The sequence below is a fragment of the Bactrocera dorsalis genome, chromosome 2, assembly GCF_023373825.1.
Source record: "Bactrocera dorsalis isolate Fly_Bdor chromosome 2, ASM2337382v1, whole genome shotgun sequence".
NCBI lineage: Eukaryota > Metazoa > Arthropoda > Insecta > Diptera > Tephritidae > Bactrocera > Bactrocera dorsalis.
Window position 1 is genome coordinate 94,800,214 of NC_064304.1, and position 20,715 is coordinate 94,820,928.

Here is a 20,715-nt window from a genome sequence, read left to right on the forward strand (position 1 = left end):
CAACGAAATGCCAGAACGAGGTGTGGAATATGAGCAATTGCAATGCAGACGCCTAGACGGCTATTCGTGTAAATGCACGATGACGAGACATACCGAGTGAATGTCAGTAACCCCACTCGACAAATGCATTGTGAACGTGGAAACAGAAAAGGGAGATACCTCGAACCTGCGGTCTATGCAGAGTGGAAGCATGAAAAGAAGAACACAGCAACACACAGTGTTGCATTTTTTTGATGAAAGTATTATTGTATGAGTTTTTCTTCTTTTTTTAATTTTCGGTCTTGTGCGTACTTGAGGACCAGAAATGCGTCTGCCTATGAACTGATTACGTGCAACGTCAGTGATGCATTGACGTGCAATGTACATTGGTAATGGTCGGTGCGGAGAGAGTGTAATAACGCAGGTATAAGAATAACAAGATTCTGCTGATAGGTACGAACGATGGAACTAAGCAGTTTTTGATCTGCTTGAGAAAAAGTGCGAGAGCGCGGTGCCAGCAGACCGAAAAGGCAAAAAAGGGAAATTTTCTTTGTTTGGCGTTAACTGGACATAGCCGGTGTTCGTAATTAAGCAAAAGTACATAAATCGAAGTGTGTCCTATTGATCATTTTATGCTCCGTCGGAAGGACTCGGAATAAGTACTTATGAAGTTTAAGCAAGCAAAGCTCAGGATTTCAAACTTCGCTACGAATACGAGGAAGTTGACTTTCATGCGTTGCAGTGCATAAACTTAGCATACTAATTTAGTTTTAATAATCGACATTCGCAATATAAAAATCACGGCATTACAGAGGATTGCAATTGCGACAATATCGGCTGCAATCTGCACTAATAAATATTGTATGTACGTATGTATGTATATGGTCATGTACTTATTCGTCAAATGCATTATGCTACGGAAACTTTCGAAGTGAGAAGGTTAAAACTGTGGGGTTGGTGGACATTTTTTGTTTTATCTTTCTTTTTCTTTGCGCGAAATCTTAGAGAGCATTTCCCAATGTAAATCAGTACGATGAGTGTACCTCCCTAACTGAGAGGAAATGCTCAGAGACTGCAGTGGTGTCTCGCAATTTTTTTGCAAGACAACTCACACTACCTCCATCCCTCCTCCTCTCTTTAATTCAGTAAAATTTATTCAAGACTTTTATTTGAGTGTATTCCGCATAAGTGTGAAGTGCGAGTAAAGGATGTCAAAAAAAAAAACAGTGAACATAAAGCAAAAAGCAGATTGAAATCTGTAAATTTATAAAGCGAAAAAATATTTACATACTTACATAAGTATGTACAATATATAAATGTAAAACTTACAGATATAGGCATATCATCGTATACCATCGCATGTCGTAAAAATATTTATTGTTGATGAGCGCTTTTCACCACTCATAATGTCGGATTACCGGCAAGAGGTGGGTGCATGGAAGGCATGCAGTGGGCTAGCAACGAGCCTTCAAATTGATACGAATTTGGATGAATAAGAAATCTGCGCTCTTTTTAGTATATTACTTTGGTGGGAACCGACCACAGCAGTTGGAGCTCGGCACAACCATGATTGTGATTTGTGTTTTTCTTTGGTACAAATTCTAATTTTACATATGTAGATTTTTAGTGTTGATAACAAAAAACGTAAATGCATATACTTATAAATATATACAATGTAAATATGTATATCATGTGAAATAATACTAGTACCAGGAGTGTTATTCTAATCTCCCTCCTCAACACACAGCTAATGATGAGCATACTCTGAAGTAGAGCAGAGTGTTATTTATGGAGGTCTTAACGAAGTGCTAATTGAAATGTCGTCAATAAATGCGAAATATATCCACCATGCGACAGCATGTAATTGATATTTTGTAATTTTTTTTATGAATATTTTTTATGAATTTTTTTATAATTAAGAGAATTCGTTCTTACTTTCTCCGTGATAGACTTACTGCTTAAGAGTTAAATTAGTTCACAGCCTTGAAAAGCTGCCACCCATAGACACACAGGTCCTATTTTGTATTTAGTGATAAGACTAGTGCCAGGCCATAGCGGAATCGCAGGAAATTGCAAAGCTGATGAGCTAGCAAGAAAAGGTACTCTAGAACCACTATCGGTAGAAAGGGAGTGTATCCTCTTGTGTTCTACTACCAGACAGCTGGGCTTCGCGGAAAATTGGCCTGCGCTGGGCCACCATCGGTACATGCGCTGTCGTAAAAGCCTTTTAAACCAAAATCGATCGCAAGATATCTAGTCAAGTCTTTTTGCCTTCAGTGAGTCTAGCTTTTCCCTTGTTGTAGGGCTTTTCGCAGGCTATTGCCCAATTAGCGTCCATGGTCCTGTAAAGGAATCTTACCAGACGCCATTTGCAGAAGCTGTATGGAAGAAGATGAGTTGGAAACAACTCAACACTTCCTTCTTGATTGTCCCGCGTTTGGGAGGTCAAGACTTAGACACTTGGGAAGGCATGCTTTCAAACAGCACATTGAACTGGCGGTAGTGGAAATTAAGCGCCTATGCAAATTTGTTTTGGTTACTAGGGCTTTTGCTACTTCATAAGTTCGAACACAGGAGTTCTTCTTTTCTATGGCTTCACAAAGGACTATATATAGCACTCTATGAGGGCTGATCCTCTAACCTAACCTAACCTACCACGATCGAAGTCGAATCATAAAATCTTAAATTTTAGCAAAAACAGCATTTTGCCGATAGGGACAAGCGCTTCTAGAGACTGCTATTATGAAATTACCTTCATATCTCTTCAAATAAAAAAGTTTCCCTTACAAACTCGATTTAAAAAATGCTGTTTGAAGAAAAAATAATTTGGAATTTTACGCGATGTATTTGATTGTTTCACCTTTTTATTTCTTCTAAAAGCGAATATTCTCTCAATTTGGCTACTGTTTTTTGTTTTGTTTTGTTTCGTTTTGTAAATAATTCCATTGAAAACAACAATAAAGAGTAAGAATCGTAGCTGCAATATAATATTGCATAAATTCATAGGATAAATTAATTCTTTGTAATTTTCACACAAAAACTCGCACACATACATACCGCCATATATGGTATGTAAACAAATGGAATCAAAGTTAATAATGAAAATAAAGCAGCAGGTAAAAAATCAAAGGCGAAATATGATAATTTGAGATAATTATTTTTGAGCTTGCATTGCTGTTGTTGTAAGCAGCAAACCTATATGCATATAGGTATCATATGTAAATTTAATATACTTACATATTAACAAGAGATTCCGTTTACCCAAACGCACGGAGTTCTATTACAGTTGTACGCGTTTACTATTTTTACGAATAATTTGAAATCGTATTTAATAAACATATGTACATATGTATGTACGAATATTCAAATAATGCAATAAAATTTGAAATATTGCTTATCGTCACAACGAATGCCACAAATTAAAAAAAAAAATTAAAATGCTTACTTTTCGCATACAATGAGCAACGAATTACCCGACAAAAGTGCGACAGGCGGGATGTGATTTAATTACAATGAATATATGTATGTAAATGCAAATAAAATACAATTGGACAATAGAAAATATTGCATTAATTGAATATGCTTATAATGCAGCGCAGAAATACAAACTGAACTAAAGCAACGCGTTGATGCATTCCGAAATACATAAACAAGTTTTTATATAAATTTTGAAAAACAAAAACAAAACAACAATCATTTGGCACTTAATACTAGGTGTAGAGTATTTTTGCATTGAAGTGCCGGATAATGCTACTAATTGCAAATAAATATTGTAAAAACATTGTATGTAATAAAGCAATAAACATTGAAAACGCTCATGAAACGTTGAAGCCTGTGTGATAAATATAGAATAGTTCAAAGAAAGAATGAATTGCGAACGGAAAATAGAATACAATATAAATATGCAACTCTAATTTAGCAATAGCCAATACTCACACCGGCAATAGAAATATTGAGACTGGGATGAAGCACATCATGCATTCATAGAAGAACTAAGCAAATGGCATTGGTAATTGTGAGTGCAATGTTTACTTTATTAACTGAAACTTGTATGTATGTTTGTACATAGATGTGAAGTGAACATTTAGCAAAAGCGGCTTATGTGCTGAAAATATGTATGTATAGTTTTGGAGTTTTATCAAGTTAGTGAATTTTCTAAGTAAATCACTTTAATGAGGTATAAAATATATTGATTGAAAGTTTGTGTGGCAGCTAAACCTATAGTAATCCCTACAATTTGTTTGAAGACAGTTGTCTTTTTTTGACCGTAATCTAAGCCAAATTCTCGGAAGATACGTAGGATGTCTTTTATATTTCGTGATTTGACGACCCTAGTGTTGCAATCTGGTAACTGACAACTTTATTGTTAAGTTTGAAATTTTTTATGTTATAAATATTCAGAACGTTTTGACACTGGAGAACTTTTTGTGTTGTTTACAGTAACTTAAAATATTCATTTCAGCCAAAAAATGGTATTAAATCGCAAACATTTTCGCGCGATTATGTTTTACAAATTTCGCCATGGATTAACTCAGCAACATTGCATCGATGAATTTAATTGGCGATGAAGTTTCATCAAAGACTCAGCTTTCTGATCAAAATATTTTCAAAATTCAAAAAAAAAAAAACATTTTTTTCCAAAAAACAGTTTTTTGTGCTTTTCCACCAACTTTTTTTCAAAATTGACTTTTCCATTCGATTTCTCGTTCAATTTTACATAAGAATCAATGTTCAAAAATATGAAACTCTGGTCTGATGAACAGCAAAAAATTGCAAAGTTATCGCTATACGGCGCAGGCTATTAACTCCTAAAGCTGCTTATACTTGTCAGGGAGAAAAAAAGCATGTGTGTGTGTAACGAATTTTTTTTCTTTATTTACAGCTTTTTGGAGATTAGTAGTGGACTCGTGTTCACTACTGCCAACAGGAAGCAACGCGGTATCATCTGCAAATGTGGCTGTTGTACAATTGCAGTCTACTGGCAGGTCGTGCGTGAATGGAATATAAAGTAAAGGTCCCAACACACTACCTTGTGGAACTCCTGCTTTTATTTCCCTAAGAATGAGATCTGATAAATACGATTTTATGATGTCATAATGCTGTTTCGGTAAAATCAGTTTCAGTTTCGAAAGCAGTCCTTTGTGACAAACTTTATCGAACGCTTTTGCAACATCCAAAAACACGACAGATCAGAATTTTTTTTCCTCAAAGGCTTTTTCGATAATGTGTGTAACCCTGTGGATTTGATAAATCGTAGAATGGTTGGCTCGAAACCCAAACTGATGCGCTCGAATTCCGGTTTTTCGTTCAATGATTTTATTGCTACGTTTTATGAGAATTTTCTTAAAAAGCTTCGATATTATCGGTAGAAGTGATATGGGCCTCTAAGAATATATATAATATCCTGGTTTTCCTGGCTTTGGAGTCATGATAATTTCAGCAATTTTCCAGTAAGTTGGCACGTATTTAAGATGAAAAGCCGCGTTAATAATGTTGGCAATTTTACTTATTTGAGGATTTTTGAATGAATTGATGGACTAGTTGGGCTTCTGGCTTATACTAGTTCTAAGTTACATTTTAACAAGTTGAATTCACTGCGGGGTATCATGAGCTTTAGCAGATAAAATTCCTATAGTGCGATAGGTACGAGCAAGTACATACACATGTACATATGTATATTCATATAAGTCTACACTAAAATTTATTATATCCGTTAGATACAAATGTATGAGTACAAGTGAGTGCTAATGTGAGTATAATTATTTTATTTTACTTTTCGCTTGCAATATAAATTGTTGTTTCTGAAAGTACGAGTATATTGAACCTGCGTTGTCCAACAACTATTATCTATATCATTAGTTAGGCAGTTGTCACTTGCGCGAGTAATCCGCATGTAATTCCAGGAATTTGTAACAATAAATATTTGCATACTAATGTGCTCTTATGTAAACGTTCTTTTGTGTCAACAAAAGAATTGACATGAAATAAAGCTAATCATATAGTGGAGTGGATTCCAAAGAGTTGAACATCGATAATACTATGCGACAGATGTATACCCACTGGTATGTACTATATATTTAACTTACCTTAAATGCTCTAATTAATGCGTTTTCGCTGCAGTCGGAACACAGTTATTTACTAGGTAAGTGTCCAAAAATTGTGAGAGTTCTCATCTATATATATGTATGTACAAATGTGAGCATATTACTATTTGCTCGAGATCCATAAGGTGGGTGGGTTGAAAAAATACTTTGCAGTGATGGCGAGTATTTCGTGTTGAAAGTTTTTCTTTTTAATTTCCATCTCTCCAGCTTTCGAGGCTGAAAATCAATAATTCACAAATTCAATTATGAAAAAAACGGAAGCAATCATTATAATAAACGCCTGCCAGCCCTCGCAGCCATTAGACCATATGCAGATAAATAAAAGCTTCTCGGCTACTCGGTACTAAGAACGCAGTTGGTCTTTGAAATCGTTTTCTGCAAATCACAATACTTCCGGGAGAGTAGTTGCTGTTGCTTTTGGTATTGGTAATGATGATGTTGTTAATGACTGGTTTATTTTTATTGAACTTTATACTTTTTAAAGGACGACAACGCATTATTGCTGGAAGGAGAAAGATATAAAGAAAATAGGTTAAAAATGTAGGCAAAGTTGATGAATATAATAATCTAATGTGTATTGGTATTATAAAACATTTCAGCACTACAGAGTTATGGTGAATTCTTATTTGGATGATCTTTAGTTTCAGAATATTGGTGTAGGTATACCCACATATGTATGATCGAGTATAGTGCGATAAATTTCTAATGAATCTCCAGGTTGGACAAAAAAGCGAAGCAAATGGGTTTGGCAGTGAACGAGAGCAAGACGAAATATCTCCCATCATCAAACAAACAGTCGTCCCACTTGAGACTTGGCTCCCACGTCACCGTTGACAGTCATAAATTCGAAATCGTAATACTAACAATAAAATCAGGCTCGAAAGCCAACGCAGAATAACTATTCTTCGCACAGATTAGCAATTGAGAAGTAAAGTCCTATCTCGACGAGGAAAGAACAAATTCTATAAGTCCCTCATCATCCCTGCCCTACTATATGGTGCAGATGCATGGACGATGACAACATCTGCATTAGCAACGGCGAAAACTGCAGTCGATGGAACAATGACCAGTTCGGAAATATACGACGACATTGACATAGTTCAGCGAATTAAGAGATAGCGGCTGTGCTGGATAGGTCATATCGTCCAAAAGGATGAAAACACTCAAAGACCTTAGAGTATTTGACGCAGAAGAAGAAGACCTCCATTCCGTTGGAAAGACCAGGTGGAGAAGAACCTAGCTACACTTGGAATATCATATTGGCGTCAACTCATAAACTCGGCTATAACCGCGTAAACGGAGTCCACGTCAATAAAAAAGAGGAAGAAAAATTATGGTGCAAAACCCACTGCACCGTGGAAATAGTCGAGTTTGACAGTCATAAAACTCACTTCGTAACTGGCAACTTACGACAACGTGAAAAGAAAACAGACTTAATCGAGTCACGATTAGCCGGCGCAAGGATAGCCAAGCCAGGATTAAAGGTCAGAAAAATCTATACTATCAATTATTCCACCGTCTTTGCCAAATAGGAGAGGAATCGTCTTTTATTAGAATAACGCCAAAGCACATGACTTGCCAGAAGCTCCAGAAGTTTGGTTGGGAGGTTCTTATGGATCCACTTTATTGTCCGGACTTGGCATTAAATGACTAATATGTTCCTGTCTACGGTGAACGTTTTTGCAGGTGATACATTCGCCTGTCCCAGTGTTTCGCCAATAGAAACAAGAGTTTCTATAGAGTGCTATTATGGAACTAATTTCAATGTGGAAAGAAGTTATGAACTTATGCATATTAACTTAAATCGGTTCATATTAACTATCTCTTTAAATCAAAAAGTTTTCCACACAAGGACTTGATTCCAAATGTATAGTTTGTTTGCTATAGTTGTCCGATATCGGCGGTTCCGACAAAAGAGAGAAGAACATGGACAATATTTCAGATCGATAACTCAATAAATGAGCGACTAGGTTCACGTATGTACAGGCAAAAGGACAGACTGACGGACCTGGCTAAATAGACTCCGTTCGACATGCTGATCATATATTTTAAAGGACCTCAGGATCTTTTTTTTTAATTATAGCTTGAGAGAGATAGGTGGATCGTAATCATTTCAAGTTTAGTTTCAGGTTTTACAAACAACGGTTAGATGGCCAAAAAGTGAGGCGAAATCCCATATATCTCATTTGCCTTCGTTAATTATATACCCAAAACTAATCAGCCTCATTTATGCAAGTCAAATCTCGTACGTATTTCAATAAACTAAGGCGAAGCCGGAATGAAAGTTCTAATTGCAACGAATGCATATAAAAAGTAAAGATTAAATGACTACCTATTACCCTATACGCGGTGGAGCAAGAAGAGCCATGGAGGCCTATCAGTGACGAGTAAAAAGAGAGTCGAACGAGTTGCAAGTTTGTAACGTTGCATGGCAACTAAAAAACTCTTGGCCAGTTGTCAATCAATATTACGCAAAGGTTGGCAACATTAACTAAGAGTGGCAGTGTACATACACAATTTTTTTGCAGCGACTGTCGATGGGGTTAGAAGATGCTGGTAGCAATGGCAATTTGCGTTTTTGCCACAACATCGGAAAAATACCAACACAAACACGCAAATACACGGACAAAAAATTTCACATAAATTGTAATGTGCATAAAATCTGTATCATTCTACAAAGCCAACAACCGACGAGCGCATGTGTATAGGTTCATGTACATATATATGCGCTCTAACGATGTGTATTAAGTGTTGCGAATTGCAATCTGTCACCGACGCGCTGACGCGAAAGGAATGGACAGTGGAACTGGGCGTCCACCTGCCTGGTTTGCAGGATATATCATTCGCACCTATTTTGAAACGAGTTAAATGTATGCTATTGACCGCCGCAGACAGGTGATTGAGTGTATGACTTGTATACGAGGGTGCCAGAAAACGAGAGCTAAACACACGGCTAGAGTTTCATTTTACCTGCGATCGTCCCTCGTCGCAATACTATACCAAACCTAACCCTGATATATGTATCTATCCTTGGTGAAGAGCAAAAATCGGCTGGGAATCGCGGCCAAATACCTGCCAAGTGCATCCGCTATGCTGTTATATATATAACGTGTTGACAGCATTCTTTCTGCAGCAAGAGGAACACACCCTCAAACACCAACTCATGGCATCGAGGGAAATCAGGCGGGGCTAGGTGAACGCATAGCAGCTTAATCTGCACACGCCGAGTTTCACAATCAACGACCCAACCACAACTTCCGTCTACGACCACTTCACTTTTTCTCTTCAGTTCTGCGAGCTTTTCCACTCTCTTTTATTTTTTTCACCTTTTTTTTTGCTTTGAAATTTTTTATATTTAAAACAAGAGGTAAAAATTGCAGCTTCCAAAGCAGAGCTGAAGAAAATACTTTGCAAAGGTTCTCGCATAGCAACAACAAATCTAGAAAACGTGCAGCACCAGCAAAGTGCACTTGCATGGCGGGGGAGGTGGTGCCTTCTGGCGTTTTCTAACATAACCCCACTCAGTAAAGTCAAACAAACCACGCGTTGGTCTGGTATGTCCACGTTCTCGTCATAATCGTCGGTTTACGACGAGTTACTGTAAACAATTGCCAAGCAGCGGAACTTCTCCTCATTTTCATTTTGTACTTCCACTTCCATTATTTCTTTCTTTTGTCTCTTCTTGCCGGCATTGCGTTTTTTCTTCCAGGACAAGGGATGCATTCAGTTTATAGTGATGATAATGGTATCGGTGTTGGCGTCTCACGCTGTCAAAGGGTGACGCATTCAGTAAAAGAGTTAATAAAAGTTATTAACGGATAACCATAAATATTATAAGGAGAAACTTTATGATTAGAGAAAACGCTGTCGAAATGTATATTTTTTTTATAATACTTGAAGATTTGTCCGTGTTTGTCCATATTCTATTTAACTGTACATAACCCAACTTTGTTGCCAATATCAACTATAATTCTCACAACTCATGGAACTCATGGGCTCTTTAAATATTGTCGTGGATTGTAGCTTTGGCTTGGGTAAAAATTCTGTCAAATAAAAACTTTGAAATACAAGGACTTAATTTCGATCGGTCGCTTTGTTGTGCAGCTGTATGCTATAGTGTTGCGATGTCGGCTGTTTCGACAAATGAGCAATTTCTTGGGAAGAGAATTACGTGTAAAAATTTTGAGATTGATTTTTCAAAAAATAAAAAAAAAAAATCAGGGACTAGTATTCACGTATATACAGACAGACAGACGCACGTGGATAAATCGCTGACATACTTTATGGTTCCCCTTTCGTGGAGTTTCAAACTTCGTGGCAAACTTGATGTGTATACTCTGTTTAAGATAGACAATTTGAAAAGTGAAAATGGCGGGCCTCAACGGGCTACACAATAAAAGAGGACGGTCAAAGTTAAAAATAAACAAATATTAGACACATGAAGTTACAACCTTAACAAATTGGTAGAACTGGGTATAATAAGAGATAGTATTCTTTTAAGAAGGAGCTAAAATTTCAATTTTTACTTCAGCCATAAACATTCATATAAACCAGAAGGACTTCATATCATTGCTGACAATATTCCAACCATTGCACTGCATTATTCAGTTGGCGTTCTCTACTGAAGTCACCGTTTGATTCAACATCAACTTACTAGTCTCTCAGTCACCTCAAACATATACATTAAATTGTATTTTTAATGCTTTGAAGATACCAAACAAAAGATCCATTAAATGGCGGGTGATGGTGAAAAATGCAAGTCGTCGGGGGGAGAACAACTTTTTTGTTAAAGAAGAAAGCGTCAAGCTAGGGGATAACGCACAAAGGAAGCTAGCTAACGTATTACATATGTATCAGTTAGGGTAAAGATAAGTGCCGTCACAGTCTGGGACTACCGAGGAATATGCGGAAATGTGCAGCTGTGTATATGCATATGGTCCGATTAAGCTCATCGAGCCCAACAAGCATACCAAGCTTCACCAAGACATCGTCATATATTTTACTGAAGTTACAGCCTGCAAGGACAGAAAGTCACTCGCATTTCGACTCGTATCATCATCATGATCATTTATTTAAATCGATTCTTTTTAGGTGATAAAAACAACCGTTAATTTGTAGCAACATGTTGCAAAAGTATAATAATCTATAAATTATTCTAATGCATTCATATTAAAAATTGCGATTATATTTATTCAATGCTTTAACTGTAAAATGTAAAAGAATACAAAAAATATATATATAATTATAGCACAATCAAGTGTTGAGTGCAGTATATGCATACATACATACATACATACATATGAATATATTTACGAGTGTTTGCAAATAATTCGAACAGCATTCAACGAATAGTAAATACAAAGGGAGAAAAGCGAAAAACGAATAACGTGAATGAAACAAATGATTAGCGCAATTAAGTATACGTATTATTTTTAGTCACACAAGTTGTTTTATTACACATTTACTATATTTAATATAAATCAAAATGGTTCAGCCGCATTTTTCTCTCGAACATTGATATAGTATATACCCACAAAGCATGCTTATTTAAAACAGTAAGATTTTGTTCAAAATTTTAAAATTTTTAATTTATTGTTCAAAATATCTGTCATCCTCGAAGCAGTTCGTAATAGCTTTCAATACGCTTAACGATTCATGTTTCAAGTCTTCAATTGTCTCAAAACAGTTTCCTCGGAGGGGTCATTTGAGTTTGCTGAATAGCCAGCAGATACACGGTGCTAAATCAACCGAATGTGGTGGTTGGATGCACGATATTGGTGGAATATTTGGCGAAAAACTTACGAAGAATCAATGCAGTATGCGACGGTGCATTATCGTGGTGCGAAAACCATATATGGTGCCCATAACTCCGGTCTCTTTTTATGACAGCTTCGGCAAACGACGCATAACTCTCTCGGAGTGCACCACACCTCGATAATCGAAAAAACTGTCGACTTAACCTTGATTTTTGACCTGCTTTGGCGAGGTTTTTACGGCTTTGGCTAACCTTTATCACGATATACGGCCGATTCATCATCTGTTTCCGGGTCGTTAGCATAGAGCCAAGACTCATCACCAGTAATAATACGTTTCATGACATCGTAGGACTAGGAAAGCATTGTTTCCCAGACGTTAACTCGACGCTGTTCTCCAAAAAATAATTGAGTGATTTTGGACCCATCGTGCTATTACTTTTCTTAGGCCCAAATGATCCTTCAAAAAAAATTTCACTCATCTTTCCGAATATCCAACGATAGTCTTGGACGCGGTTCCTTGTCAACGTGTTCTCGACCCTCTTCGAATAATTTGTACCAATCGAAAACACTTGCACGCGACAAAAATTTATCACCAAAGGTCTTTCCCAAAGCTTCAAAGTCGTAAAAAAATATGGTAAGGCCAAATGTATATTTTACGTATGTTAAAACAGAAGTATTTGAACATTTTCTTGATACCCAAGATATGACGATCCAAACAGCTAACAAACATATGAACACAAGTTCTGCTTGTAGTTATAGTTGGCGCAGATGTAGATAGATCTATCTACCAACTGCAGAAGCACCGGAGTGTCCAACGCAGCAGACTTCGAAGAGCGATTTATTCAATAATTAATATGTTTAATTTATGATTAACACATTTCAAGCGAATGTGATACTCGCTTTGTAAATGATGGCTGTCTGATTGATGTGGTTGGCGCCAGCATTATGTACCAATTAATAGCTCTGGGCTAAATGATGCTGAAGAAACCGCTGTTGGTTAACTAAGCTATTGTTCGGATTTTGGTTAATTTTGTATTACTGCCGTTGTTGTTGTTTATAACAACTGTTTGTACATGTTTTGAATAAGCAGCCGCAAAGTGGTATATGTATATGCATGTGTTGACAATACGTAGGTAGAGATTAATGGCGGAGAGCAGATGGTGGAGGGATGTGTTTGCATACAATAATATAGTAATTACCCATGGCATCAAACATACAAAGGATGGTGGGGGTAATGTTATGGTTTGGGGGTCTTTTGACATTACTCTTCAGTAAGGTTTGTCATTATAGGAAGATATACGATCCAACAAAGAGTCGAAATTATTAAAATTTAATATTGAAATTCGGAGTCAGTGGCCTCAACTTTAAGAACGCTTCGTCCAATTTATGGTCGTCATACTCTTTCTGTCAGATCAACAATTGAGTATCTAGTGAAAAAAAGGCACAGTACAAATATTTCTCTTGCCAGTGAAACAAAGTAGTTCTCATAGGGGCCGCTGCGGCTAGCGCATCACTTGAGGAAGACCCAAATAAATCTCTCACACGTTGTTCTCAAGCGTTGGGCATCTCTGTGAAGTCGTTGTGGCGATTTTCACGAAAATATCTTGGTCTACATCCTTACAAGATCAAATTGACGCAAGAACTGAAGCCGCCTGATCACCAGAGTGGTTGTATGTTCGTGAATTGGGCTGAGCAAGAACTTGAAAGGGAGCCAGAGTTTCATCGAAAAATCATCTTCAGCGATGAGGTTCATTTCTGGCTAAATGGCTTCGTCAATAAGCAAAATATACGTCATTGGTTAGGAAGCAATCCACACGTACTCCATATTTTCAATTGTATCCCGAAAAAAATGCGGTTGTGTGCGGTTTATGGGACGGCTGCGTCATTTTGCCGCACTTCTTCCATGACATTTAAGGCTGGCACGTTACTCTTAATGTGAGTCGCTACCGCTCAATATTAACCGAATATTTTTTGACCCGAATGGGATAATATGGATTTGGACAATATGTGGTTCTAACAGCACGGCGCCACAAACCACTCAGTAAATATCACAATCGATTTATTGGAAACTAAGTTTGGTGAACGTGTTATCTCAAGAAATGGCCCAGTCAATTAGCCGCCTTGGTCGCACGAATTGACGCCGTTAGACTATTCAATGTGGGGCGGCGGTATAACCTTAGCACCTGCGAGGAGGAAATTCCTACGCCATTGCCTGCCTAGAGGCGAAACCGGCAGCCCCGGAACTAGGCTCGGATGCAGAAGGCTAATCACCTACTTATCTTAAACCTCTGATTACCGAAACCGAATGAGGCCCTATGTTCCACCTAGGAACTACGGGAAAATATATGTACGTCAAGTCTATGATCTATGCCAACAAGCCAGCGACGTTTGATGAACTTCGTATGAATATCGAAAGTGAAATTGCAGCAGTAGCCCTCTTATTTAAAAACGTGTTACAATTGCAAACATACGCCATACGCTACCGCAACCACCAGATATTAATCCTATTGAACACATCTGGGATTTATTGGAAAACCGTATTCGAAAACATCGAATTTCAACAAAAGAATCCTTAAAACCTGCTTTATCGACTGAGTGGGTCAACATATTCGGAAATGATACTAGAAATTGAGTGGGGAGCATGCATCGACGTCTTGGCACAAAAGGAAGACCAGATGCTAAATATACACCTTTCGAAATAGCTAAAAAAACGCAAAATATATTCAATATAAGTATGTATAACAAATAAACGTGTCGTAGATTAATAGAACCAGGTGTATGCAAACTTTACTGATTCATCGTATTTTATTGAAAATAATATTTACTGCCTAATCTGGCTCATAAAATGGCTAGACGTCAGGAAAGTAAAACAAGAAGAAATGTTAACTTTGGCTGCACCGAAGCTAATATACCCTTCACAGGTACATTTCTTTTAGTAACTATGTGTTCAGTTTGTATGGCAGCTATATGCTATAGTGAGACGATCTGAACAATTTTTTCGGAGATTATATTATTACCTTAAGCAGTAATCCATGTCAAATTTTGTGAAGACACCACATCAAATGCGAAAGTTTCCCTTGATGCCGATCGTTCGGTTTGTATGGCAGCTATATGCTATAGTGAGCCGATCTGAACAATTTCTTTCGATATTACATTTTTGCCTTAGAAAATAACCTGTGCCAACTTTTGTGAAAATACAATGTCAAATGTGAAAGTTTTCCATTTTAAGAACTTGATTCCGATATCTTAAAAACTGAAGGACTAGTTCGTATACAGACAGACAGACGGACGGACAGACAGACAGACGGACATGGCTAAATCGACGCAGCTCAACATACTAAGCATTTATATATATACTGTTTAGGGTCTCCGACGCTTCCTTCTGGGTGTTACAAACTTCGTGACAAACTTAATATACTCTGTTCAGGGTATAAAAAAACTGACTGAAGAACGGTAACAGAATTCTCCTTTCGTTCGACAAATTCACACAAACAAAAATATACATATTTATGTACGTATATACATAAATACGGCATATTTCTTACATTTCAGATGACGTAAACTTAACGGTGGCCGCAATGTTGGCTGCTGCTTGGCTACCGGGTGTTCGCAAGTCGGCGGTTGCCTCTAATGATTTTGTTATTTTTAAAATCAATTTGATTTTTGCTAAAATTAAATTGCACAAAAACAAATTAAACGATAAATTATGCGCACAACTAAAAGCATGAGCAAAACAAAATAAGATATGGTGAATATGAAGGTAGTGAACACAGACACTAAAGGCGAGAGTGAGAAGTAGCGAAAATACGCGAATTACTGTTTTGTACGGCCGAGAAGTGCGCTTGTGAGAAAATCGCAAACGATGAACAGTAAAATATTTGGCACTGCAGTTCAATAGCAGTGAATTCAATGAAATGCAACAAGGAATACGAATTTGAACAGGCCCATATGTTTATAACCATTTATTTGTTGACGGCTATCGCTCGCTGGATGGTGTGAAAAAAAGGACAAGTAAACTATGTTGATCGTCGATTCCACTCATATTTACGTACAAATGAATATGTACACATTTCATCCGATTTCGTCCCCCCATTTCGCCGCCTGTATATGAAAAATTATAATACATACAAAGGACGTGCTGTCCGATATAAACCGCGCGCTCAAAATAAATGCATACACAAGTTTTTCCAAATTTATTCAACAAACTCTGTTATATTGGTGTGAAGTTTGTTCAGTTTGCTGGAAATTTTGTGCTTCTATCACCTGTATTTGAATGGTGCAGTTCCTTCGGTGGTCGTGAAGTCATTGAAAACATGCTACATGTGAGTCGCCCATCCACGTGATGCGGATCATCGCGATAGCATGGGAAAATTTCAGGAAACAGTCCTTGAAAATCACCAGAAAGTTAACAAAAGTGATCAACATCTATCTCTTATAGATCGACTCAACACATACATTAATATTTTGGCTATGAAGCCTGTTAATGCTAGACTCGTACCAAAGAGGCAATCCTCCGAGTGGTACACGTCGGCGTCTCCTCGTCCAAAAAAGGGAAGAATGAGAATGAGCAAATCCACAGTTAACACGATGCTCATTGTCTTTTTTTGACATAAAAGGCATTGTCCACCTTGAATTTGTTCCTCCTCGACAAACCGTCAACGCCAAGTCCTCAAGAGACTCAAATGGGTCCGACAAGACATCGCAGCTGATTGAAAGTTGCACCACGACAACGTTCCGGCTTACACCGCCTTTCTTGTGAACAGCTACCTAACCAAGCCCGGCATTCCAACCCTTCCGCAGCCGCCTTATAGCTCAGATGTGGCCCCCAGCACTTTTTTGTTTCCTTACCTGAAAAGGCCGATGAAAGGTCACATTTTGAGACGACAGTGGGGATCTAAGCAGCATGAACCTCGGCTCTCAAGACTATTCCGGAGAATATTTTTAATCGACTCAGTCCTATTACTTTCTGGACAAACCCTGTATCTTAAATACATATGTATGTATATCAAGTTTATCTACTTCTTTGCTAACAAGCGTTTCATTCTCATATTGCAGCCTTTACCTGCCTCCGAAGTTGCTTCACGTACATGCGAAGGAATTTGTTTGTGCATTTTCTTCGGGCTATTATGAGTATGTGCTTATGTAAGTACATAAGTATGTGTATTCTCGATAATTGTCTTGCTACACGCTTCTCCTTGCATGAATGACTCTGTGAAGACTAAAATCTAACCAAATAGAAATACGTAAATCTAAACTTACGTGGTGAAGAATTAGCAGCGCGAGGGGGGTATAAAAAAGATTTATACGAATACATGGTAGTAAACAAAACGTGCAGATGGAATTTGCCTAGTCACGATTACGTGTATATATTAGACTGCGCACAGAAGAGGACCCTTTTTGTCGCTCGTTGTCGTTTTGATGTCGCTCATTACGTTCACAAGAGCGATACTGGTGCGACAACTTGAGTCGTACAATTTTCTGCATTTTTTTCATATCACAGTCTCAATTTCTTTACATTTCACCTACACGATTTAAAAATATATTTTTGATTAACTTATTTTTAGCCTTAATCACCCTTTTTTAAAACATCTTTATTATATTATGCCACTAGAACACGAAGCGTATCACTAGAGCGCGAGCACCATGGGCGCTTCGTCTCTCCTCGTCGTCGCCTCGCCAACATAAAACGGTTTGTTTGGTCGACAAAAATAGTCTTGTGTGAACATACTCTTACCGTAGTAGTATACAAAGGTAAATAGATGCTCTAAGAAAAATCGAAGAAAAAAATTAAAATAAACAAAGTCGAAATTGTGTATATTGAATTTACTGTCAAACACAGGCGCGCGCGTGTAGTCTCAACCGGTGGTTCAATCATTCAGAAGCAAGGAGGTCTTTCGCAGCAGGAATGTTTCCACATTTATCTTATGTAAAGAAAGCAGACAAGAAACTTCTGAAACAGGACAGAATTTTTTGAGTGAAACTTTATTTCAAATTCAAAGTAGATATCGATCTTTACACTTTAGCCATTTTCGAGGTTTTGTTTTACAACAGCAATAAATCCGATTTCATCTGTTTAATATGTATATATCATTATTCTTAACATTGTTTTCAAAAAAGTTAAATATGAATTATTTCCTTGATTGATAGCTTCTTTCAATTCCAAAACAGATAATGCTTAAAATTAGAAATGAACTCATCGCTAAGAGTATGTAGTGTAAGTCCGCTAGTTTTAAAGGCGTAGCTCCGGGCTGCTTATTACGATCTTCTAACATAATCCAGTCCATATCCAAATATTCCCAAAAGCAATTTCGGCGCCAGAAACCAGTTAAACCCGACTGAACTAGCCGCAATATAAAGGCGTATAGGTGGTGGCGATAAATCGAATTGTGCAACAGTGGCAAAGCCATTGGATAGTCTTTGTTAAAACAAATGTCTGAAAAACGAAAGAGCGGACGTGAGAAATACTTTTGTTGCTCTTCGTAGACATTCCATGCTTCGCCAACCGAAAACGCATAGCGGGTGTCCAGGGCATCGCGCAACCTATAGTACTTAGTGTGGTTGGTAAATATGGTGAAGTTGTCAATGTATCTGCACAAATCCGAATTTTGGCGTATCCAGGTCAATTCATCATTCTTTAATGCGACTCTGATGCCGTTATTTAACAAATCCTCTACGGTCTCGAGTGTAGTGGCAATTGGTGCATCCACGATGAAACTCTGCAGGTAGGCGACATAAGAGGTACCAAAAATAATACCCGCCACAGAGATAATAATTTGTATGAAATTTTGAATAGAAGAAATACGCTGCCCGGTCCAAAAAGGCATGCCAAGTAGACCTGTTAACAGGGACACGTTAACATAATGTTTCATTACGGAGAGTTCCGGCTGTACGCGGCACCATTGTATTAGCGCCCAATAAATGAATAACACTACTAAACTGAGGATAAATAAGACGAATGCCGATTTGTGCACAATTTTGTAGTAAAATGTCAATCTCGGCAAAGGCTTTTCCATTGGCACCATCACACACCAACTGCTGAGGTGAAAAATCACCGAAAAACTAATATTACCATCGTTCTTTGCCATTATCAATAGTGCACCCATGTCGATTGTTTCATTCTCCAAAGAACTGATATGGTCAGGACGCGACAAAGTCTGGTGATTCATAGAGTAGGGATATTCAAGGGTGGCATTATATCGATGAGCGTACTCCATTACCGTTCTACCCCAGAAGCCACCGGATGTTACGTTCCCATTCGATGGAGTGTATGTGTATAGTTGAGGATACCAGGCTTTAGCCAGCACACGCAACGGATGACCATACATATTCGCCAGATGTTGGGGAAACACTGCACCATGGCCAAGGAGTGGTAGTGGGCGTTTAACGATTTCCAGTTGTGGGAATATGCGCAGGGTCCAGTAGGTGCGTGGCACGACTGTCATCTGGGGTTGCAAAGCAATCACATTCACGGCTTTGTATTCTGCACATATTCTTAAAATTTCCGCCACATATTCAGCACTGGCGTTGTCGTCGAGTAGTAAAATGAGTCGACTTTGTATATTGTAATGCAGACGTTGCCACAGCGTTGTCAATAGTTTTTTGTCTTTCGGAACTTCTTGGCTTAGTTGAACAATACTCAGCAACTCGGCATTGAAATTTTCCACATACTTCTCAATAGGTGGCGAGGTGTCAAAATATATTATCGGCAGAGCAAGTCCATTGGCAAGTGTGCGTAGTGCAAATGCAGACTCACAGCTGGTATAGAGTATAGTGTCCGCTGGTTGTTCTTGAGTTGTAGAGATCACAAGATCGGTTAGTGTTTGTAAGTACTCTTCCCTAAATAATGACAGTCCAATTAAATTTAGAAGCGCTGTGGCATTGCCGAAGTTCCTCATTCTCACTATGGTAGAGTTTTCTTAATACCCGTTGAATCAAGATCTTATGGCGAGCGCTTTAGCGGACGCACTGAAAATTATAAACGCTTGCTCTGCATTATAAATGTGCGTTCAAGGTGAAATGTACTGTGCGATTCGTTCCTTCTTTTTACAAAATTAAATTAAACCAGAATTCATTCGTTCACTGATTTCAGATACATTTGTAATATAGCTAATTGTAAGTAATGCTATATCATTACATACATATGTACATACATATGTATATCGCAAATGCTGTCCTGTTGCCGCTGGTGGTTTGAGCGTTTAAATAACTCGTATCTGTACTTAATTTCATAGACTGCGACGAATACTTTAATAATTGTAATTTAGCCACAGCTTGTATGACGACGACAAAGCAATTTTATGGAATTATCTACAATATTTTTAAAATCGCAATTCGTTTGGTGAAGTCAAGAGTATGTTACGATTAATCAGATCAAAGTGTTTAAGTATTTTATCCTTATGGTTTACTTTAACACTTTAAATTTCTTTTGGTAAGTCTTCATACTGAAGTTATTAATTTCCAGTTTTAAGATCGAATTGTTGATTCTGAGTAAGGGAAGCTATGTGATATAGTTGTTCGTTCTGGGCGATTCCGACAAATGATCAATACAGGTTTTGTCCAGAAAGTAATAGAACTGATTTTCTTCCGCCGCGACTGTACTTCGGAGCGTGCGCGCATCGACTAGATTCGGTAGTGAGCGTTCCCAGCTAAGGAACGAGCGACTGGTCAGTTGTCTCCGAGCACCTGGAGAGTCAGAGCAAACATTTTCGCGCGACGAGTTTCTGTGAATGGTGCAAGCCGAAAACGCAGCGTTCGTTAGAGCAGAGGTATGCAATTGAATTCTGTGTGAAACTCGGTAAATCTGCTACAGAGACGTTTGATATGATCAGGCAGGCTGTATTCCGGTGGCCTTTTTAGAGGGCCGGGAAGAGGTCGCT

General features: G+C 37.9%; 2 protein-coding genes across 12 annotated transcripts in view; both read right to left on the reverse strand.

The window, feature by feature from the left end:
- LOC105230980 (putative transcription factor capicua) overlaps positions 1 to 20,715 on the reverse strand; it is a 74,990-nt gene that overhangs the window by 30,789 nt on the left and 23,486 nt on the right. For all 11 annotated transcript variants that reach the window (XM_049449712.1, XM_049449710.1, XM_049449709.1 and 8 more), the window contains exon 3: positions 6,066 to 6,585. The gene's annotated coding sequence lies outside the window, so the exon portion shown is untranslated. The remainder of the gene's footprint in view (positions 1 to 6,065; positions 6,586 to 20,715) is intronic.
- On the reverse strand, positions 10,265 to 20,282 carry LOC115066492 (uncharacterized). Its single transcript, XM_049449726.1, has one exon. The coding sequence runs from the start codon at positions 19,732 to 19,734 to the stop codon at positions 17,968 to 17,970; it is 1,767 nt and encodes a 588-aa protein (XP_049305683.1). The 5' UTR covers positions 19,735 to 20,282; the 3' UTR covers positions 10,265 to 17,967.

Excerpts from the sequence above, each read along its gene's own strand:
- LOC115066492 (XM_049449726.1), bottom strand. The coding sequence starts at position 19,734 with ATGAGGAACTTCGGCAATGCCACAGCGCTTCTAAATTTAATTGGACTG.